Genomic DNA, 23,477 nt, shown 5'->3' with positions numbered 1-23,477 from the left:
CTCCTGTCTGGCATACAGACGAGCATCCTCTGTGAAGTGAGCGTGGGAGGCTGAAGCTGCTGACACACAACAAGTCAGTCACTAAAGCTGAAACGCACACAGGAACACGAGCGCGCGCACACACGGCAACACAAACACGCCACTGTCACTACCCCTTGAATGAAACGTCTCATGGAGTCCGCACAAAGCGAGAGATAAAGAGATGCATTCAAAAAGTGAGAATGAGATGCTAATTCGAATTTGCAGGTGTTACTGTGTGTTTCGAATGTGTATGCATGTGACTGCTGCCTAAACTGAGGCGCTGTGACTAATTAATCAGTGTCTGTGATCGTTTAGACTTCAGCGGATGCCCCTCACCCCCTCGACCATTAAAATTTCACATTTGGGTCATGTGAAACGACTGCAACTCAAGCGTGAAAATAAGGAACCGATGCAGGAGTCCAGTGATCAGTTTATAATTAGTATGAGATAAACGTACGGGGAGGCTATTTTATCTGTGTGTGTGTGTGCTGCATGTTTTTTAGCTTTACAGTTGATCATACTGAGCGTAGGAGGACAAGCCTTCTGTGGTGCTATTACCAGATATAACCACAGCCACAAGCGCAAATACACACGAAAAAACAAACACACACATAAAGCTCTGAGAGTCGGGCTGTTTCTTCCTCCTAACACAATCAAACAATTTCACAGGAAACGACTTGAGGACAGTCGACTGCATCTAAGCATTTTGCACATTTGTTTTTTTTTTTTTTTTTTTACAATCGTATTACTGAGTGACAGCATTAATCGACAGCAGAGCTGCAATGTGACTGCATGAGCTGCACAGTGTGACAGGACATAAAATAAAAACAAAAAAAAAAAGAAATAAATAGCACTGAAAACTTGACTATTTTTAATGTGACTAAAGTGCTTCCCTTACATACTGGTTATGACGAACGTCCGCGTGAGTTGTGTTTTTACCTTATCGCTGTCCAGTGTGTTCTGGGACGTACGTGAGGCAATAGAGATGGTATCAGGTTGGCTGCTGGCGTCTCCCTGGCTGTCCAGCTCCTCTCCATCCCTGCAGGCAGGCATCATTACAGCACCAATAAACATGACATTTACCCTATAGGGCTATCTTCACGACATATATTTTTGTTTGGCTGAAATGCTTCTAGGCATTATCATAAAACTGATTTCTTTTTTTTTTTTTGCCTGACAGTAATCTACTTTTAGCTCACCTTCTGCCTTTGTGTTTAGTTGTGGTGGCTTTAGGGATGTGGATGGGTTCCTTCAGAGCTCCACGCAGGTGGATTGTTCGCTCCTGTATGACTTCCCGGATGTGTTTGATCCAGTCCTGCTTATTCTCAATACTTGATGCCTGGTACATAACAGATAACTGGGTTAGATATATGTTAGATTTCAAAGTTTCTTAAGTGCACAGTACTGTTTTCTCTTTTTTAAATACAATGACAGCATTAATAGCAAGAAAAACACAAGTCTACAAATAAGGCCTAACTTAGTTATTATAATTCTCTCTCTTCCCACAGTGTGCTTAAGCCCTACAGTCGTTAACTTGACTCACATGTCTATATGATGAGCACATATTCACTCAGAGCCCCGAAAAGCAACCACGGTCTATTACGGTGTTTATTTACGTCACAGATTCAATGTGAAGATGCAGCTTTCATCCTATAACCACCCTCATTTGAGTCTTCCCTTCCTGTTTCACTTAGCAACCAGGACCATGACTGCCATGGAGCCGAGTTATATAAGATACAGTTTAAGATGATCATCGGAAGTTATGTAATAAGCCAGATAGCTGTACAGCACACATTGCCAAATCGTAACACACCCTGGGAGCCTTTCTCTGTGTCAGTCTCAAAAAGCAAACGCATATCTACACACACACACAGCATGCATGAAACATTGCTTCTGACTCACTGCGTGAGAATTACCAAGTTGCTTGTGAGGTTTGGATTATGACCCATCAACTGCTATGCTAATGTGATGAGTGAAGAAGTAGCAGAAAGTAACACTCCACCCCCTTACAGGGACTGAACTTTGTTGGCTGAACAAAAGGAGCCAGGGAGGATTTAGTGAGGATGAACTGTAGACATGAAGTAACACTTCTTCATGTATCAAAAACCTTACCACTTCCTGTGACCATATGAGAAGTACATCCATATGAAAAAGAAGGTTTTCACAGGACTTTATGCATTCCTCTGAGAAACACAGCACACCCAAGATTCAGCGGCTTGTAGAACCACTTTTAACACCAATAACTGTTTGACTTCTTCAGTCTCACACATAATTGCGGAGGAAATCTGCCCCAGTCTTTTTTACAATGTAGCTTCACTTCATTGAGGTTTATGTGTTCATGTATAGCTCTCCTAAGGTCTTGCCACAGCATTTCAGTTAGTTTGGCATCTGGACTTTGACTGAGCCACTGAAACACCTCGATTCATTCCATTTTCAGCCATTATGTTAAAGATTATTGTTGTCTTATGTTACATCTTCACTCTCATTTAGCCAAAGGACGTTGTTCCAGACATCTTGTAGTTTGTTCAGATGCAACTTTTGCAAACCTAAGCTCTGCAGCCATGCTCTTTTTAGAGAAAAGAGGTTTTCTCCTGGCAATGCTTCAGCACAAGCCACACTTGTTCAGCTATTTTCCAGTTGAACTTTAAGTTTGAGCATAATCTGACCTAAGTTTCTTAGTTTGAATTTGCTGGGATAGCCACTCTTGGGAAGATTGCGTTAACACACACTTCAGCACTCAAACAGCTGGCTTTATGGAAGTGCTCACATTCACTGGTCATTTAATCAAGTACTTGTGATTAGCAGCACTTGGCTGCTTTTTACTCTCTTATTTCTCATGGAAGCAGTAAGGGTGTACTTAGTTTTTCACTGTACTGTATAGAGCCCTATGAAAACTTTCTTCACACAACTTTATAGTAACAATGCTAGAAGAGCCAAAGCTTTTTTGCAAGAGGATTACTTCAGATCTGTTATAATATTCAAGGGTTTCAGTAAATCTGTTGGTTAATCTTAAAATACTGTTAAAATAAATATGAATGCAATGACTCTTTCCATGACCCATCGAAGTCAACATCTTCATACCTTCAGAACAATCTTGTTGTCTGAGGTTGGGGTCCTCCCCAACCAGAGGGCAAACTTGCAAGGATCTCCCTCCACATGTTCTGTCACTCCAAGCTCTGACGTCTGATGAGATGAAAAATGTGCAAAAAAATTAGACGAAATATAAAAATATCTCAGATCTACCATCCTACAGTTGCATTCTTCTGCTAAGTTTTTTAAGACTTAACATCTTTATCATTACTTCATATTATTTTTATATGCAGTTGTGTCTAATTTAGACATATTCAGCGTTATGGCCAAGGTCACAGTGAATGGTACGATTTGAAAGAATTCCTTCGAGGTGTTCAAGACATATCAAGTTCAAAGTGGGAGCGGCTGACAAACAGGCTGACTCATAGAAGTAGGGGCAACTGAGAAGCGTTCTGTCTCCAGCCACAACCGTTGCCATCACAGAGGCATACGTGATAACAGCCTTGTAACCCAGATAAAAACAACAGGTGTCTCGGAGGACCTGGCGTGGATCCACTCAGTACAGCCGGATAAAACAATTCTTACAAAGAGCTTGCTCTTGTAGAGGTATTTGCTGCGCCCATTGGAGTCTTTCACTTCTTTGCTGAAGACCAGAGACATCTCAAAGAGGAAGAGGTGTCGATCCCGACCCTTCCGGATCAGAGTCTTAGGATCCCAGACCTGGAAGGACTCCTGGAGTATCAGCTCTCCCTGGGAGTCGATGTTTCCATCAAATCCTGAGGTAGTGAAGGGAAAAGCAGGGAAGAATCACCTAAGGGTGCTTTCTTGTTTCTGCAGTAAATGCAAATATGTTTGTAGGAGGCAAGTTGAAATAATTTACATCTGACTCACAGCTGAGTCAGAAATACAACTGACTATAAAAGTGAGCAACATATTTCGTTTTCTCTCAAAAAAGCAAAGTGACAGTTTAGTCACTGGATACAGACAAGCAAAGAAAATCATACTAGCAGATGTACACATATGTATACACACCCTCCAGCATAGAGAGGTGCATGGCATCGTTGGCTCTCTTGGGGACACTGAGCATCACTTCCAGGCCATCCTTGATCTCCCCTTTTCCTTCCTCACAGCATGTTAACAGTTCCTACAGTGGAGCACACAAACATGTCAATCCAGTGGCATTTAAATACAAAACTTTCTTAAGATTCATTTAAATGTATGCTCTACCTTTAGAAGCAGCTGGTATTTTGTGATTCTTTGGACTGGCTTGATCAGGTAAGAGGAGATAGAGTTTGCGAGACGATGTCTTTGTTGAATTTCCTGTAAATTGAAAAAGGAAAGAGACACTTTTACAGGAAAGTGCTTCATTCATTCTAAATCATGCGGCACACAGAGAAACCATGAGAGTTAAATTAATTATGATTCGAAGTGAGTCAATTTCAGATATAAAATGCAAATTTAATATTTCTACTCCCTGAAGATGAACAGAAAAGATTAATGCTGTTGGTAATATCTTACATCAAAGTAGGGTCCAGCATGTTCCACGATGAGCTGAGTTGAATCTGGCTTGTTCTTACAGTAGTTCACATACATCTGAAACTTATCAGCCTTAGCAGGAAAAATAACAGCAGTATTTATTCACAAGAAATCCAGAGATATGGATAAAACATAAACCTTTTTAGAAGAAATGGACTATTGTACTATGTCATGTTTTAGCATTTAACATAGTGTGGAAAGAAACAAATTACTAAGGTGCAACTTTATCTCTTACCCAGGTTACAAAACAATGGCCGACATCTTCTGGAAGCTGCTCGTACTTTTCTAACTCCTTCAGGAAAATACTGTACAGAAAGAGGAAAAGGTAGAGTTTTAAATTTCAGGGTCAAACTGTGGATTCACTGCACCTAACAATAGTTTTTTTTTTAAATCAACCGATATTGATGGTAAGGAAAACAAAGTGTCACAAAATAATGCACTACTGACTTGTGATGAAACTCATAGAGATCCTGCATGTTCCCAAAAATGATGTGTTCCTTGTTGACAATACCAGGAGGAATTTCCTCCACGCCGCTGGTCATTTCCCACAGGTAGGTCTGCACAGACGCGCACGCCACAGAATAATTAATTCATCACCTAGACTTGTGTCTAGCTTAAAGAAAAAGTACTGGCAGTGTAACCAAATGGAAATCATTTTAAATAAAAAATATTGTCATAATCCAAGAACAAAGATTGAAATGCCTAAAGTTTTATTTATATTGCACCTTTCAAGGTAAACATCAAAGTGCTTCACAACAAAAAGAGTAAAAAATATGAACAAAAAGCTACCTATGAGAAAGTTTAAAAAGATGCGTTTTCAGCTGTTTAGTGAAGACTCGTGTCCGTTACAATACTTACATCCATACACTCCCGTAGGTCTCGTACATAGGCTTTCTCTGTTTGAATCAGCTCTGCCATTATAAATCTGAAAAGATATAAACATTGGAAAATACACAAAGTGATGCACATGGCACTGACAAAAATGCAAGTATATATATAACTCAAAAACAAAATGATTTCTGAAGAGATTAAAGACTGCAATTTAGATCAACACTTTAGAAGAAATGAAGAAGAAGAAATTAAAGGATTTTTATGAACAATTTATCCACAGATGTGCTTGTAAAACCTGTACCTTTTTGTTTCTTAAAGATGACTTCATGACGTCAATGAGTTAAACAAACCAATCGGTATGATAGAAGTAATCCGTGTGTGTGTGTAAATATTACAAAAAAATTAGTTAACAAGGAAAGACACATAGAACAGTGCTGCTCTATGTGGAAGCATTATAATTCCCCTTGCTTATAGCTGCTTATGAGTAGTTACAACAGATATTTTTTACAGCATCAGCAACACAAAGTTGGGCCATTAAAGCTCATAACTCTGTCGTTGTGCACTATAAACTGTTTTTGTACACACTTGAATGAAGCTGAGGTAATCAGGATGATATTTACATGAAGTTTGGGTTGTTTAATATGAATTTACACATTACTTAACAGTAAATAAAATGAAAGCTAACCTCAAGCTAGATATTGTCAACAGCACTGAAAATGCTGAAAAGGTTTTAATATGTTAGCTGGAAATGATGTGCCTGAAACCTGTGGCCCGGGGAATAAGCAGAAAATCAGCCCGTTTGCTGCGCTTACTCTTTCCTTCGTGCTGATTTCCTCTTCTCCTCATTGAGTTCATGGGCAGCGTCCCGCAACTTGACCTCTGACCCTGGAGCACTGGCTGGAATGATGTCCAGTTGCAACTCTTTACTCTGAAAACACAGGAGCCAAGGGCTATTATGTGGTGCACAACAGGCCACATCAGTCACTCAGCAGTTCCACACACCAGTGGGTGATTTATCAGCCGTTAAACAAACAGGATTCAGCCCAGGTGTAGTTTATTTGGGCTATATCAATGTTAATCCCATCAAGCACAAAATGATTTTTGAAAAGCTGAAAGTCGAAGCAAACGGTCATAATGCATAGTTATATCTCGCAAATACACATATATGCGTGCAATTTCATTTTTAAAGCTGCTTGAAAGATCAGATATGGTGTTATCAGCGATGGGCACTCACGGCCTTGTTTGAGTCGGAAGAAATGCCAAGCGCTGATTCCAGGCAGGTTCGGTATTTGTCCATGCGGAGAGAGAAGTCCCTGTAGCGCTTGTCCACCGAGGACACCCATTTCTTTATTTCCGAGGCATGGGCGTGGCCCTTGTCACAAAACCCATCCGCCAGCTGGATCAACAGCTTTACCCGCTCTTTGGTTTGCTGTCAATAGAGAGGGAGGGGGCACAGAGTGGAGAGGGATGGCCATACAGAGGAAAGGTAGATGGCAGAGAAAAAGAGAGAGAGTGTTAGGAAACAGTGTGTTGCCTGATGGACACAATAGACTGCTCCCTAACATAATAACAGCGACACAGTAAAGAGGAACCAGGACAATATGCCGCCCTGGGAGTGGGCCTCACAGCAGAGGGTGAGACTGTGCAAATATACACGCAACGCAACCAGCAAGTAGCAGGTAGGAAAAAAACTGCAAACAGGCTCGTCCTCCTTCTTTTATGGATAAATAAACAGACATAAATGTACACACACATACCTTTGCTGTGATCTGGAAATCTTCATGTTCCTTCAGTAGCTCCTGTGTGTGGTGAATGCTCGACCCGGTGGATGTGTGAGTGGACAGGTAAAACTCCCCAGTGTCATGGATCCACTCCAGGGCCTGAGGAAACAGCCAATCACAAATGAGTACATATACAGTGAAGGGATTTTAGTTTAACACAGACTACCCAAATCTGAGGAGCTAATGCACTTAAAACTACAAAAGAATATAAAAATAAACCCTTGGTGTATTATGTAGTATGTATATGTATATTTAAACTAACAATAATTCTTGCGTTTAAACTGATTGTGGTCTCTTTGTTGTATTTTCTGCCATACAGATTGCCTCTAAGACTCCCTTTATAATTCCCTACGATCACATTCATGGGATTCTGGATGAGTTAAGTTGACATCAGTATGACCTTGTGAAAATAATAAGACATGGAAATATTATGCATCATTTTATGTTTTTTGGTTTCCCTCCAGATCCAATCCTTTAACACTTATTAAAATAATTAGTTAGTTCCTAAATTTCTAGCATTCACTTTAAATATGTCCTATTTAATTTCTATCCTTATTAGTGTTTGCGTACTTTAAAACTGGGTCTGCCGGTGAAACCTCCCAACCAGTGATGGCAGAACTGGTCCAGTCAAACTGTGAGACCAGAAACAAGCCCTGGGCCCTGGGGATAAAACCTGGACCAGCCTAGAATAGCCATGTCCTAGAAACACGCTCGATGTCATCTGGCTTTATTGGCTAAGAGAATTGGTTCGTGTATACACCCAAACACCACAAGAGGGAGCCAAGTAGCTTATATTAAACAACCTAAGGCACCCTAGTACAGGAAAATAGAGTGCAGATTCAAACTTGCTTTGGCTCTCTCATGCCATGTTTAAATAAAGTATTCCAGTTATGAGCTCAGTTTGTAAAGTGCAAGGGCATCCCGCCTGCTACTGCAAACAATATTAAGTGAGACTTGTTTGAATGGGAAATATTGAGTGTTCTTTGGAACTTTGGTCTATCTCAGTTCTCTTATTATTCACAGAAAAACTTGACATGTAGGGGGGGGGGGGGGGGAGAGTTGAAGAGATGCTTTGGAAATGCTTTCCAGTAACTCTAACCTTTATATGTCCTGTGCCACATAATGGTAGCCATCCTTAAGACATGTATACATATCACTGGCTGTTTGCAGCACTTCCAGTTGAATGTGCCATTATAAAGAAACACTAACTCACTGTTTAATTCAAAAAGAGAGACAAAACAAGATGGAAGTTGCAGCTGCTCGCCAACAAAATGAATATGCTGATATACTCCCACTCCAAACACGAGGCTTATTTCTACTTCTCAGTCTGCAGTAAATCAAACACCACAATGCAGTTATCTGCTGAGCCTCATGATCAGATGGTGCTTATTCCCACTGCACATATAAACAAGCACACACCTGTTTGGCGCTGCGTTCAAACACTACATATTGCTGGCACTGGTCCAGTCTCCGCTTCCTCATGGTCCAGAAGTGAAGCACTCGGTTTTCTCTCTGCAGCAGCTCATTCAAGATATCTGATGAATCGACACAAGCACTTTGTTTATTCGAGTCGGTTACAAATTTCTGCTCAACACGCAAACAAACGCAGGAAAAAAAATTGAACGCATGAAATCAAAACTTCTCAGAATAATTCAAATGGTGCAAGGAAAGTTTTAAAAAAGCCCTTTTTAACCATGGAATACATATCAGCTTCACACATCTGTTAATATTAATGTTTATGTTTGTGCATTTGTTATTAGCCTTCCACGCAAAAGCACTGATGGATTTGTGCCACAGTCAGCATAAACTCTAGTTTAGTGTAACACTGTATACGTGCAGTAATCAAAGAGAGGTGAGAAATTGCTATAACCCTCCCACAAATACTCAGGAAGAGGGCGATCTCCCCCAGACTGGGAACAGCAAAAGTCCATCACAGTCTTTTATCTTATTGCAAATTAGCAGCAGTGTTGTTGAGACAAAATGCTATTATGTAAATGTGTTTACTGCTTCAATAAACCTAGATGAGAGAATTGTGCAGCTGTAATTTTCAGTGAACACATCTATCGCTGTGACTGTATGCATTCAGACTTGTTTTCTTTTGAAAGTGACATATGAAGGACCACTGCCCTGACTTTTATTTAAAAGCTCTGGGGAACTGACATCAAGAGATGTTAAGATGCCATCGAGTTAATGGCAATGAGTGCATGTCTGAAAGGGGCTTAGGTTTATACCAACTGTGTAAAAAAACATTTGTAATGATTCCTGTAAACTGTAATAATGAGATCCAGAAAAGATGACAGTTATCTCTGAGGTGTTTACTTACTCTTAACCTGAGTCTCTGGAGCTTTGACGTGGGACAGCATGCCAGGCATGTTGACGCTGTTTCTGTGCAGGTACTTCAAGAAAACATCAGCGTTGCGTCTGGCTAGCGTACAAGCCTGTAATTGTGCAGAAAGAACCCGAATGTTACTCAGTGGGTCAACACATTCATATCCTTATAATCAGAGGTTGCAATGGGAACTGGAACCCTAAGATCCAGGGTAGAAGCACAGCGGCGAGCATGCCTGTTTCACAAGCCCTAGACAGTACAATGTTGGACTTTTCCTTTTGCTACTAAATGTATTTATATTTATCAAACATCACTTGTTGAGCAGTCTTTACCTTTGAAAACAGTTTCTCATCTTTCTCTCTTGTCCTCTCTCTTGTACATCTTTCTCTATCTCTGAGTGAACTTCTCACACATTAGCTCTTTTTTTCTCCCTGCAAGCATGGAAACTCTACCTTTAACTAACACATGCTACTTCAAAAATGTAACTGCTAATACTCTCGCTCCTTCTTTGTCACGGTAGCTAGAGTGGGTGTCCTGGGTTACGTCTTTTGTCTGCCTTTTGAATGCTTCGTTCCACCAGATGAGCTGGAGGAGTTGGCTGGGAAGAGGGAAGTCTGGGCTTCTCTGCTTGGGGTGCTGCCTCTGTAACCCTGCCCCACATAAGTGGCAAAAAAATGGATGGCTTGATAGCTAGATGCTGAAATACGAAGACCCCAACATTTACTGACGCTTGCGTACGCTTGACGAGGACAAAAAGTAAATAAAATGTGTGTAGACTGTGCAGATGGGATCAAGGCTAACATTACTTTCTCAGCAGTAGCAGCTGTTAGCAACAACAAGCGGCAACACATTAATAATGAACTCACTTGATCTTATTTTGCATTAAACTGCCCGTCAGATTTAATTACTGTGCAGGAATGCCATTCTGGATCAGTCCAGGCCACATTAACCCCCTTAAAACGCTGACGTTTATTTTTGTATTTGCAATAAAATCATCGTTCTCACCTTGAGGAAGGCCTCTTTCTGCTCCAGATGTTTGCTGATCATGGGAGTGACATGGTCTGATTCACTGTTAGGGCCCAGTTTATCAGCACCACCGCACCAGTCTTCTTCTCTCTTATACTCCTGCTCGAGGCTTTCTAGCACACTGCACACCTACGACACAGATGACACAATGCAGTTTGTAAAAAAAAACTGCTCTTCAGTAATCCACTCCTGGTCTACACTTTCATGCAACCTGTGCAAATTCAAGCTGCTGGAAGCAATTTTCTTATCCGAATGTAAATCTGCAGGCACTAACTTTGGGGACTGATGCTTACCAGGGAAAGAGAATGTTTTTAAACTTAAATTTATACTAAACTTACTCATACATTAAGATCAGATATTACTTTGGTGGCACCCACTCCCACACTCATATGCATTCACGTGCACAAACAATAATACCTGTTCAGAGGTCTTGTAGAAAGCCACAGAAGCATTAACCAGCTTAAGTCTGTCCTCCATCTTTAGCATCAGCTGCTGCCAGTGGTCTGCCACCTTCAAGTCAAACAAAATAAATCAGTTTACCGTTACCAGCCACTGCACTGCCCACACTATTTTCCCTCAGTGACAACACAAAGCAACAATACCTTTTCTGCACAGTCTCTGATCATATCCATGTCATAGTGGTTTGCCTGGAGTAGAGCCTCAGCTTTCTGCTGTACCTGCAGCGCGCTCTGATGGGTTTTCTGCACGCAGGGGAAGGGTGATATGAAAAACGATGAATTTCAGGCGGTACATGAATCTGTATATCACAACGATTGCTTTGAAAATTCGACCTCAGCTTCCTCTTGGCCCCACGGGGCACTTTGGTAGAGATCTGTGAACTGGGAAGCAACAAAGTAAAGGCAATATAAACAAAAGCTGTGTCTGATTATAGCTGTGTCATAAAGGCTGTCCTAGAGTGAGCATTTTGGAGAGGAAATGAGATCGAGGGTAACAAAAAAAAAAACAGTATCTGGTGATGTTTGAGTTAAAGTGCATAGCCCGAGAGTAAGGCTTTTGCTTCCTGCTGGACTCGGGGCAGTCGAGGATAAACAAAAGAAAAAAATTAAGGATATCTTGCTACCTTTGATAATATTTTTGTGGGATAAGTCTTAAGTCCGAAGCATCTGCTGTGTACAATTAAGAAAGATATTGCTTTTTTTCCCTTCACTAGTGCTGGGGTGGGAATCAGGGGTGTGCAGCATGTGTTAAAATTCCACTCTGACTTACACAACAATAAAAAACAATTCTTCTATGTGTGAATTGTCGCATGTATGTCAGCGTCGTAGAAGTAGGTCAGGCACAGGCCTGCATTAAAATGAACCAGTCTCAATAGAGTTCAAAGAAATGCACCCCGAATAATTAGGGGTAAAGAGGAGAAGGAAAATAAGGGGGAAAGGTAAAAGCAGCGAGAGAAGAAAGAGAGGGGTATAGATGCTGGTTATTCATAATTCCATTTCATGGCTGACTTGTGATCAGACGGAGAGGCAGCGATATCAGCCTTAAAAAGAGTTTTAGAAAAGCAAAAGGTTGGAAGATGAAGGGCAAGAAAGCGACACGGGAGCAGAAGTGAGGGTGGAAAAGGCAACTAGACCTTTAAAAGATGAATCAAGGTAAACCTGGTGAAAGGGGGAAGGGCGGGGAATTAAGTTTTTACAAAAAACACAGAAGCAAAAAAAGACAGCTGAGTTTCTTGTACCTCTATCGCATGTTGAAATTGTTCATGCTCCTTTTGCAGCTGTTCGGCCTCTTGTAAGGAACTGGCTGTGATCAGACCTGCGTTCAGCATCGACTCACCATTACGGATCCAACCCAGCACCTACAGCACAACAGAGAGTGTATTTATTTATCTTCGAAAAGAGTGGGATTAAATTTATTATGACATTTTAAAAACAACTGAAAAACAAAAAAAGTGGACTGGTCGTTTATTTTTTAGCTACTTCTCTATTCTGCTATATTTTACTGTCGGTACTCTGTGACAGAAATGCTCATTTCCAACTTTTTGATCTTGAAATTATACCCTGCGCACATTTCCCAAACCACCTACTCTACCCCGCCTTGCACACACGCTGCCTGCAGCGCCCAAAAATCACATTTGCTTTTGTTTTTCGCTGGCCTAATTCTAGCCAAAGGTTAGTCTCTCGAAGACACCTCGCTCACTCTCTCTGACTCAGCATGCACGCCTGCTGAGTGGGTGGTAGCAGAACTGCATATGAAGCGTGGCCAGAGAATTAATGACGCTACACAACACTGACACCTGTTTTTGAGAAGTTTTAACAGGGTCAGTGTTTCCATTGCACTTGCAACGACCTGAGGCGGGGCAGGTATGAGGTTAGCTTTTTAATCTCAGAGGAGCTGTGGGGACATGTGGCTTAACACAGATGTGTGAATGAACACTAAACCCTTTTATAATATAGCTCAATACTTTATCAAACCATGGCATAAAAACACAGCTTTATCTATTTACAATCCTTTTATTTCGTTTGAGCTCCCGCTTTTCTATTATAAGGCCTCCAGCAGACCTAATAAGAAACTACTTCTGGGTTTGGGTTAAAAAAAACAAACACACAAACTTACACTGGTAAATTCAGCACAGCAATATTTAGAGATAGTTCAGCAGCATAAACACACAAGCTGCAATTACAAGATTACTGTTGTTCCCGGCTTTACTGTAAAAGGGTGCAGTTAGAGGATTCAGAGCAGGGTGTGTAATAGCTAAGCTCCCCCGTGTAAGAGAGTGGATGGCAAAAGCTGTTGAAGTGTATTTTACACCGAATTCCTGAAATAATACGCACTAACCACACTGACGATCTCCATCCCAATTCAGATTTTCTAGCTGAACATGAGCTGAATAAACAATCATCACGCTCTGTAAAAGAGCCGCACCTGCAGCAACCTTTCTCTATGAATGATGAGCAACTCCATTCAGTAACTGAATGAAAACTAACTCCATGCTAACACGCTATCATCATTCTGTCAGCTGTCGTATCATTGTGACGGCAGTGCGTTTGAAATGTTTTGACGCGGCCTACTCTTCGAGTATCAATATCATTTTCTTTTCCAGCAACCAAATTTTTTTTCATTAGTTTTAGTTCAAGTTCAAGCCTAAGACTGTTGTTATTTGGCTGCATCACCACAATAAAAGTCCTTGTTGTGAAAATTGCCTCCGTGTTTGTTGATGTTTTGGCTTCAGATAGCAGCAGGAAAGATTGCTCCACATGATTGTCTTGCTGTAATTGGGTTCCACTACTGAATAGATACTGTTAGGGAATGACTAGATGACATGCAAAACAATAGGAAAGAAACCACATCTGTTTTTGTCGGGAATGTTGGTTTTTCTTGTGTTTCTTTGTAACATTGCTGTTTATTCAAGTATTTGAACAAATAGGAATATATTTTTCTTAATGCTCTGTGCATTAAATGTACAATAAATTAGTGGACACTACACCGAATTTCAAAGTTGCTACTTTGATTGGACTTTTCTAGCTATATTGAAAGACGTTTGTGGGTAATACACAGTCATGAGAGAAACGTCATTAAAACAGATCATTATGGAGGGATTTTGGTTCATTCTTCTTTACAATCTTGTTTAAGTTCATTGAGGTTTGTTGGCATTCATTTTAGCACAGCTTTCTTAAAGTCCCATTACAGCGCTGAGGTCTGGGCTCTGACTGTATCGTTACAGCACTGGATTCAGCTCTTTTTCAGTCATTCTGTTGCAGATTTGCGGGTGTGCTCGGGATTATTGTTGCATCTTGAGATGTAGCTGAGACATGACGTCACATTTGAATCCTTTGGTGTACAGAGGAGTTCATTGCTGACAAAAGCATTCAGATTCATAACAAACCCAAATTATTACCCCTCTACCACCGTGCATGATAGTAGGTATGAGGTGTTTGTACTCGGTGGTTTTCACCAAATGTGGCAAACACCTTCACTTTGGTCTTGTCTGTCAAAAGGACATTATTTCAGAAGTCTTGTGGTTTGTTCAGATATAACTTAGCAAACCTAAGCTGCGCTGCTATTTTGTTTTCAAAGAGAGGAGGCTTTCTCCTCGCAACTCTTCCAAACAAGCCACACTTGTTCAGTCTTTTTCTAATTTTACTGTTATGAACTTTAACATGCTCACTGAGCTTTTTATAGTCTAAGATAAGACCTGAATGCTGAAAACCAGCAAACTGCCAAAACGTCTGCTTTTATAGAGGTGCTCACACTTGCTGATAACAATTAATCAAGTGCATTTGATTAGCAGCAACTGGCTCCCACTTGCACTTTTAATTCCTAAGGAAGCAGTAAAAGTGTACTTCATTTTTCACAGCGCTCTTGTGAGAAAATCTCTATCCGTCATAATGCATGATGCCATGCACCTGGACAGATCAAAGTGGAGTCAAAGAAATTCATATTTAGTATTCTGATGAAAATTTAATGATGGATCAATTATTGCACTGCAAACTAAATTTGCTCATTACTGAATATTTTTGGGAGAAGCAGAATGAATACAGTTAAGAACGAGTGAGAGAGACAGAGAGAAATTGTTGACACAGAATGAGTCATCTACCCATGGTCATGTACAGACACAACATAGTATGTGCTAAAAGGCCGCACTATCACTCTCTGCTGCAGATTCTCAGTATGTTAGCGCTGAACTGCCAGAACAGATTTCCATTCAGCAGCGTGACTACAGGAAAAAAGAAGACATTGTGAATATTCATGTGTGACTATATGTATGGGACACATATATGCAGTTCATAATATATAAATATATTATGAGTTAGCAGATGTCAGAAAACAGTTTCAGGCTTTGTAAGCATAATGCAGTCATTGGTCTTTTTCTAGCTTTTTTCTGTGTTGCTTTTAGAGAGCTTTTGAAACCCAAGTTAAACCTTAATCGCTGCTTTAGTGTTGCATCTTTGTCTCCCCTGAGTCACATACATACCTGTTTGACTTCAGCCTGCAGATGCCTTAACTGGACACACTGCTCCAAGTGTCTCCTGTGCTGTTCTGCGGCGAGATCCAACTCCTGCTGCTTCTCGTGGAGAAACTCCAGCAGGTCCTGAACCCGTGTGGCCATGTCCACGTCTCGGTCGCATAACAGCTCCACACCTGCAGAAAGTGGATTATCTGTTGTGTTACCAACACTGAAAAAGGTTTTCTAACAGAATCAGGATGGTTATACTATACATCACTATATTTCCCAGCATCCATACAACAGCAGCAGCCCCAGCTGGATGGCTTCCTATTTTTACACTCTACAAATTATTCATGGAAGGCATGAGCAGAGGAATGAGCTGGGAAATGACAGTAGCAAAGGTTTGGCCTACCAGAAGTCAAATAAGGGACTGAGCTCCCGAGGGTATTTTAGCTCGCGCAGAATTTCCCCTAACGACTGGCACTGGGTCGCCCCCTTGAATAAATACTCAAGGTTTAAATGTATTTATATTCCCTAACTCACCAGACGCCTGGACCTCCGTGACATACTGCAGCAGCTCTTGTCCCTGGTGGATGACATCAAAGGTGAGGTTGTTCATGGTAAGAGCTTTGTCCGCATGATGCTGCAGCCTCTGCTCAGCCAGTGTGAGATCCTCCGTGTCAAAGTCGCTCATCTGCTGTGACAGTTCCTCATTCCATGACTCCAGGTCTGAGATGATCTGAGAGGGGCAGAGAGGGTTAAGGCAGGAAGAAGGGCTAACAGTCACATAAAATGGGAGAACGTTTCCTTTTTGTATTATTATTTCCAAAAAGGACAGTGACAATGAAGAAACATTTGCACCAACAGCTGTGAGCTACTTGATCCCAGCAATTTGTCTTCTACACCACAGTTACCCCTCGATCTAGATATATATGTGTATTTTTGGTTAGTTAAAATCATTTTGAATGTATGTTCATTTGGTGTTGAAAAAAGGGGAAAAAATGACTATGAATTCAAAAAAAAAAATCAGGGTTTCTACGTTTAAATATTATCCTGCTAATTCAAAGCAAGATGTCTGACAAAAAAACAAAAGAAGAAGAAAGAGGGAAAGAATTGAAAAATATGACAGCTGTTTCATTAGCAATTTAGCAAATCAAGCACTTTAAGAGCTGTAAGCCAGCAGGCTTCCACAATAATGGATAATTTATTACAAATGGTAATAAACGGCTGGTGGAGCAGATGTACCGAGATGTCAGCGCTTGTCTCTGACTGCCCACACAGACTGAATCATGATACCAGGAGCACCTTGATCCTGGCACCATTCAGCTCTGTCTCCATGCTGTCTCGATCTTTTTTGTCTTTCTTGTTTTCAAACCGTGAGTTATAGTTTTGTTGTTTTCTAGAAGGTATTCACCTCTTGCTCTGCAGTCTTTATTTATTGTATCAAGAGAGAGAAAGAATCACATTTTATGAATACTGTTATTTCAAGCAAACTTTTTCTTAACTAAACTTGACTTTACACATTCCAAAAGCACTTTAAGCACACAGGTATGCTGGGGAATCGCATCTTAATGTCAGATCTGAGCTTTAGAGAGTGACATTTACAGTGCTGCATCGGCACTAAATCAACTTATCAGATTTCAATATCCATGCTTTGTGCTGTTTTAGAAATATGAGCAAAATCCTGAAGTTTCTTTCGGGGTCTGACCCTAGTCTCTGTCCTAGTGTAACCCAACAAATGCATGTAAAGAATTTAAAGTTACCTTTGGGTAACTTGAGTCACTGTGCCCTAAAAATCAAAAGTCCAGATAAGAATTAAACATTTTCCTTGAAAATCAAAGCTGTCCTCTTAAAATTATAAACAGTTATCCTGTTACTGTCATGGTCCTGGGTTTGTGACCAAGTAGTTTGTGCTTGTCTTAAATTGTTAGGTATTTCTGGAATGAGGTTTAAGATAATGTGTTATTTCCTGAGCATAATTTCCTTGTTTCTTAGTTTGGTTAATTCTCTGTTCCTTGTTGTTTAGTTTTATTTAGTTCCCTTTTCATGTCCAGTCTTCCCTCTGTGTACCCGTGTTAATTATTTGTGTCTCCCCGTGAAATCTGTCTTGTCTCCATCTTTATTGGACTTTTTCCTCAGTCTTCTATCTTCTATCTTTCCTCAGTCCCTATCTGTTCCCCCTGTTCCCTCACTCTCGCTCTCGCTGTCTCTCTTCCTCGCTCTCTCTGTCCCTCGCTCTCACGTGTGTTCAGTTTCCCAAGCTCCAGCAAAAAAGCTGTGCGAGTTCTGAATCTGTCTCCGAGTCTCACACATGACAGTTATACAGAAAACCTCCAACACAGCGAGGAAAAATAAGCCAACTGCTAACAGCCAGGCCAGTGAGTTTCAATATAAGGCAGAAAAATAAAAATCGGGAGACAGTCATACAGAAAATAGATGGAGAAAAAGGAGAACAGCATTGATGGCATCACGTTCCTAATCATATGTGAATAAGTTAAACCTCCTCAGCCAGTACTGTGCTTAATTTAATCTGTCCCTCAGGTACATCCCCTGATCCAGATTGCCAGAGACAGTTATTTTATTCATAATGCAGTTACACTGTACACTGCTAAAAATGTCATTTACTACAGCCTCTACATAATGCGCAATTATACATTTTGCAATGCTTAAGATTGTTACTGGTGTTCTCAGAGAGGTTCGCCTAGTAAGTGTGAGACAGCTGAGAGCTTTAAATATTCCCCCGAGATACAGAAAACAAGCCACAAATGCCAAATTCCAGCAACAAGAAAAAAACGTTGTGTTTCAAGTGTTTCTATGAATAAATACATATTCTGTGGAGGTATATTCATATTTTAGCAGGTATCAGTCTTCAGCTTCCTGGTTTCCTTCTCCTTTTTCACCTCATGACAAAAGCAGACTCAGATGAGAATTGAACCAAGGGGGGAAAAAAAGATTCACAAAGTCTTGAATTTTAATTAAGATTAAAACTGATATATTGTAATTATTCAAAGCAATGCATGCATGAAAGTCTACTTCACAGGATGGTCCTAATTGTAACTATCGAATAAGTATACAAAAGGCGAGATAGACCACTTCTACAACAGAGAACATTACCCTGTCTCCAAATGAAAAAGCGCCTCTGCTTTGTGCACTGTGCTGTAGGAGTTTGGATTAATAGAAATTCACCTGCCATAAAATCTGCTCTGTACAGAGACACAATTTTTCTTTCAGTTAACACACAGGATAATTTTATCAAGCTTCCATAAGACAATAACAGATAATACCTTCTTAAACCAATATGATGATTTTTACAAATCTGGCAACAAAGTTTTAACAAACTTACCAAGCTCTCATTTAGACTCTGCTCTCCTCTCCTCTTACAGTTGAGTAAAATGCCCTCTGAGTACAAAAAGACCATTTCCTTAATCTACAAAGTCTGAAATGACTAACTAATGGAGGAGAAGTCTCCCCTCTGACTGCTTTGGTCTTGGTGCTATGCACTCATACACAGCTTTTGTCAGGCAATAAAGCACTGAGGGAGGAGTGTGCGTCTCACCTCAACCAGTGCCCTCATCGAACATACACCCCCCCAAGTTAAGCCAGGAGGGAGTGTCGTTGTGCAACTGCGCGTGTGTGGAGTGGCAGGAATGCCTTTTCCACTCATCATATTCCTCAAAGTCCCTCTGTTAATCCTGTGTGCAAGAGTGGGTGTAGCTGACCTGACACGCACATGTAATATACCTTCATATAATACTAAATTTTAAAAGCTTTACATATTGTAATGTTTTGACTCTACATTATATTTATATACTTATAGTTAGTAGATTCTTCTTAAGTTAACGATATTTTTGTTCAGATGAAGAGAGCAGACAACTCAACACTTAACATGCTAGCTGATATGTGACGAGCATTTTTAACATATTTATCATTTGCTACTAAAAACATTACAACCAGGTTTATTTTAAGGTCATAGGATATTAATAGAAACTTATATGTAACCATTTATTGTTTATAGACTGTTAGAGACGCTAATAAAAGCCTTGCGATTCTTACAATTCTTCATAATATTCACAAACATATGTGAGTCTGAGTCATTTATCAGTTGGGTAACTGTTAACAAATTAACTTTTTTAGTTTTATAAGATACATTTTGTTATACATTTATTTGCAGTCAAGTATACATTTTTGCAGCTATTACATTTATTAACATTTACTATGTTATGTTATGCTATGCTTTATTATGCTAAAAGATGACAAAAGATGCTTATTATTAGATAATTACATAATCATATCGTCATTAACGCGCTCACCAGACACTTTGTGGGGTTCACCTGTTTGACTGCTCGTGAATGAAAATATCCAATTAGCCAATCACAGGCAGCGACATTTACACATGTCAACATGGTCTTGAGACATCGTGTTCAAGCTCAAGCTAAACATCAGAGTGGAGGAAAATTTTCCCACACTGACGTCTCTAGAGTTTAAAGAGAATGGTCTGAATAAGGGAAAATCAGTGAGTGTGAGTTCTCTGGGTGCGTTATTGATTAGAGCGAATGACCAGATAGTTTCAAGCTGATAGGAAGACAACAGTAACTCAAATAACCACTTGTTACAACCAAGCTGTGTAGATCAGCATTTCTGGACATGCAGTGTGGCAAACCTCGAAGCAGATGAGCTACAGCAGCAGACGACCACCACAGATTCTGCTCATGCCAGCTAAGAACGGGAAACTGAGGCTGCAGTTCACACGAGCTCACTAAATTTAGAGGATAGAAAATTTGATAAACGTTTTCTGGTCTCATGAGTATCGATTTCCGCTGTGACATTCACACGGTAGGGCCACAATTTTCTGTAAATAGCATAAAAACACAGTCCTATCTTGTATTGTATTAACGGTTAGGGCCAATGGTGGCTGTTTAATAGCATGACCGATATTTTCATGCCACACTTTGGGGCCCTTAGTATCAACTGAGCATTTAAACACTGCAGTCTGCCTGAGTTTTGTTGCTGACCATATTCATCCCTTCACAAAGCTGAAATTATCTCAAACTGGTTTCTTGAACAAGACAATGAGCTGACTGTATTCAAATGGCATAGACAGCCATAGATCCCAGAGCAACTTTGGCATGTGGTGAAAAGAGAGATTCACATCATGGATGCACAGCCAACAAATCTGCAACAACTGTGTGATGCTATCATGTCAATGTGCAGCAAAATCTCTGATTGTAACGTTGGGCCCAAGAAACATATGCTGGAGCGAATATGTTGACAGCAGAACTTTTATTTGATACTGTGGTTTTATTGACTGGGACACAGACACTCCCGCTCCCCCTCCGACTGTCACTGCCAACATATAAAGAGACACAATCACTGTCAGATCCCAGCACACCTGTTCACCCCGCCCCTGCGCCGCCCCGGGAGCTCACTGCGTCACCCCTCCTCTGCAGCTGGCCAGAGACCACACCCACGCCCACACAGATAAATGTTTCTAATACCTTTGTTGAATCAATGCCACAAAGAATTAAGGTAGCAAAAGTAAGTCTAATCCAGTACTAGTAGGTTGTACCTAACAAAGTGGCTGATGAGTGTAAAGTAAAGCCAAGAGATAATCAGGAGACTCATTCTGTGGGCTTTCCACTTACCATCATCATCATCATTATCGCAGGATCACCAAACCAAGTTAAAGTCATCCATTTACCATGAGTGCTGGTGCTCTATGGAGTAGCTGTTTAAGCTATTTTTATTCTGGACCAAAAACACTAAACTTACCACCCACAGAAACCACAAGTGATGAGTTTATAATTGAAAACCATTTTCCCAGATTAATATATTCATTATGTCCTCAATAATGGCTTTCCACTTTCCATCTCTTCTTCTTACTTACATGATTCTTATTAATACAAGCCTGCATCTCTTTTCAGTGCGTTTGCTTCTAAAGTGCCTGAGTGTAATTCTTCTGTCAGCACAGTATGGCTCAACAAATCTAATTTGATAGTCATGATAAAAATAAAGGCAATGCTTTCTTTCTCTCTTTCTTTCTGTTTTTTTTTTAAGAGCAGCCCTCATTTCTGAGCACCAGCTGAGTACAGCGTTCACTCTCACAGCAAGATGCTAAGGAATTAGCAAACTGCAGACCGGGGAGGGGGAGACATAACTGGAGCGAGTCAGTGGATGAGATTCATCGAGTGGAACTAAACACTTTTTTAATGTAGTGCACGTGTGAGTATGACTGTGAATTTAGCCGAGATTTAAACCAGCTGGAATCCTCACTCCAGGACTGAATCTTCCTTTCACGCTGTAATGGTCCATCAGCTCACAGTCACAGTCATTTTGGTTTGCCAGTAAACCCGCTGTCACATGTAATTGATCTTTTCAACAGCCAGTAAGAAAAAACAAATTGGCTGATATGATACATTCTGTTATTTCTTTCTTAGCGTATCACATGTGTAGCACTTTGTTTTTCATGTCCAAACTTTTAGTCGTTTTGGTCCCTGCTGTACACCTTAATTTCTCCCTTTTCATTGAAAACACCTTCCTGCAGTTTGGATATTTGAAACATTCTGTCTTCGCTTTTACATCTAAAGATCACGAGTTCTACTATTCTGGTGTTTCCTGTTCTGTCTTCCTCACTCTCACTTTTAAAAATAAATATGCATCATACACCAACCCTCTATTTTCCGCCTACTTACGTCAATTGCGTCCCTTTCAAAGATGCGGAGCTGGAGGAAGAGCTCAAGTTTGATCTTCCTTTCCTGGAACAACTCCTCCATCTGGCCCTGGGCCTCGTCCAGCTGCTGCAGCACGCTCTCGATGTGGGCCATGGAGCTGTTGTGCGGAGTCTTGTTGCTTGAGATGGCAGAGTCTCTGTAAGCAGGGGTTAAATGGAGAGGACTTTGTTCCCAATTTTTGTCAAGTCATTCTTTTAGAAATCACCCTCACCCATTTTTCCCAGTGTATACTTCTATCAGCGCTTCTTGTTTTCCTTTTATCTCATGAACACGTGATCGTTGAATAATTGGAAAATATGTGTAACCCAAGGCCATCTCCAGATGGCAAATGTGACAAATGATCAGATGTACATTGAATATTACAATATTCAGACTTTAGTGAGGCATTTAAAAATGTAATAATACTAATAAATGATCACCTGAGCTGTTGTATGAGGTCCTCTCCTTCCTTTATAACATTGACTGTTGCCTGCAGGGTGGTCTGCTGCTGCTGGCCGAATCGCTTGATCAGATCCTGGACTGCCTCGACTGACTCTGCGTAAACATCATCCAGCAGTTCTTTCTGAAGCTCCTCCAGCCATGTCCACAGCTAAGTGTGATCGACAAAGAAAAAAAAGCCAGTTCAAATGTAGAGAAAAAAAGCACAATAATCTGCAGACACATGTTTGAGGGTGGTGCATATAGTGGTGTGAGCTAACCAGAGATCTAAGAATAAACAGACAAGCTGCCAAATGGATAGACATGAGATATGAGACAGAAATCAACAACAAATCAAATCCAACCAGTTCTTTTCAAAGCTGGTGTTTTGTGAATGGTCATCTTTGTAACAGATTAGCCATCTGGGTGAATTGGCTCAGGGTACTGAAGCCCTGGCATACGGTCCAGGCTGCAGGGGAGAGACCCTGGCACCCATTGTTTGTCTAACACCCACGCTGCCAACACAAAAACATGCCTACTTTTGATGCTGTTCACTGCGTTAACTATGTTACATGGTTTCCATACTGACACAGACCATTAAAAATGTGTGAAAAGTGAAATCGAGTGAGCGACTCATTTTTCAAAACAAATGCTTCTCTCTTTGTCAAATTCTTGTCTGAGAATTTCTGATTAAATAAAGATGGCTACTTTTATTAGTCTGAGCCTTCTGATCAGCTTCATGGAAAACAGGTGCAGGTAAACTGCTTCTTATACAATGCAGTTCATGCCCTGTCATCACAGTAAATTTGCCCTCTATCACACTGGACTGCATCCAAAGGATTCTGCAGCACTTGAAGAAGTGATGGGCAGCA

The 23,477-nt window shown here is 40.6% G+C and overlaps 1 protein-coding gene across 4 annotated transcripts in view; it reads right to left on the bottom strand.

Moving 5' to 3' along the window:
* Nucleotides 1-23,477, bottom strand: part of triob (trio Rho guanine nucleotide exchange factor b) — a 108,871-nt gene that overhangs the window by 24,517 nt on the left and 60,877 nt on the right. For all 4 annotated transcript variants that reach the window (XM_087848026.1, XM_087848028.1, XM_087848027.1 and 1 more), the window contains 23 exons: nucleotides 22,608-22,777; nucleotides 22,150-22,324; nucleotides 16,004-16,199; nucleotides 15,488-15,654; nucleotides 12,251-12,370; nucleotides 11,157-11,255; nucleotides 10,972-11,064; nucleotides 10,534-10,683; nucleotides 9,523-9,637; nucleotides 8,619-8,734; nucleotides 7,176-7,298; nucleotides 6,653-6,847; nucleotides 6,231-6,346; nucleotides 5,446-5,512; nucleotides 5,035-5,144; nucleotides 4,823-4,892; nucleotides 4,570-4,659; nucleotides 4,279-4,371; nucleotides 4,084-4,195; nucleotides 3,637-3,827; nucleotides 3,103-3,204; nucleotides 1,221-1,360; nucleotides 961-1,060 (listed from right to left, as the gene is read on the bottom strand). In XM_087848026.1, the coding sequence (XP_087704152.1) occupies nucleotides 961-1,060; nucleotides 1,221-1,360; nucleotides 3,103-3,204; nucleotides 3,637-3,827; nucleotides 4,084-4,195; nucleotides 4,279-4,371; nucleotides 4,570-4,659; nucleotides 4,823-4,892; nucleotides 5,035-5,144; nucleotides 5,446-5,512; nucleotides 6,231-6,346; nucleotides 6,653-6,847; nucleotides 7,176-7,298; nucleotides 8,619-8,734; nucleotides 9,523-9,637; nucleotides 10,534-10,683; nucleotides 10,972-11,064; nucleotides 11,157-11,255; nucleotides 12,251-12,370; nucleotides 15,488-15,654; nucleotides 16,004-16,199; nucleotides 22,150-22,324; nucleotides 22,608-22,777 (2,910 nt within the window). The remainder of the gene's footprint in view (nucleotides 1-960; nucleotides 1,061-1,220; nucleotides 1,361-3,102; nucleotides 3,205-3,636; nucleotides 3,828-4,083; nucleotides 4,196-4,278; nucleotides 4,372-4,569; nucleotides 4,660-4,822; nucleotides 4,893-5,034; nucleotides 5,145-5,445; nucleotides 5,513-6,230; nucleotides 6,347-6,652; nucleotides 6,848-7,175; nucleotides 7,299-8,618; nucleotides 8,735-9,522; nucleotides 9,638-10,533; nucleotides 10,684-10,971; nucleotides 11,065-11,156; nucleotides 11,256-12,250; nucleotides 12,371-15,487; nucleotides 15,655-16,003; nucleotides 16,200-22,149; nucleotides 22,325-22,607; nucleotides 22,778-23,477) is intronic.

Source organism: Neolamprologus brichardi, chromosome 11 (genome assembly GCF_056152115.1).
Source record: "Neolamprologus brichardi isolate AB-2024 chromosome 11, ASM5615211v1, whole genome shotgun sequence".
Lineage (NCBI taxonomy): Eukaryota > Metazoa > Chordata > Actinopteri > Cichliformes > Cichlidae > Neolamprologus > Neolamprologus brichardi.
Note: the sequence above shows the minus strand (reverse complement) of the source record. Positions and strands in the feature narration are given on the sequence as shown.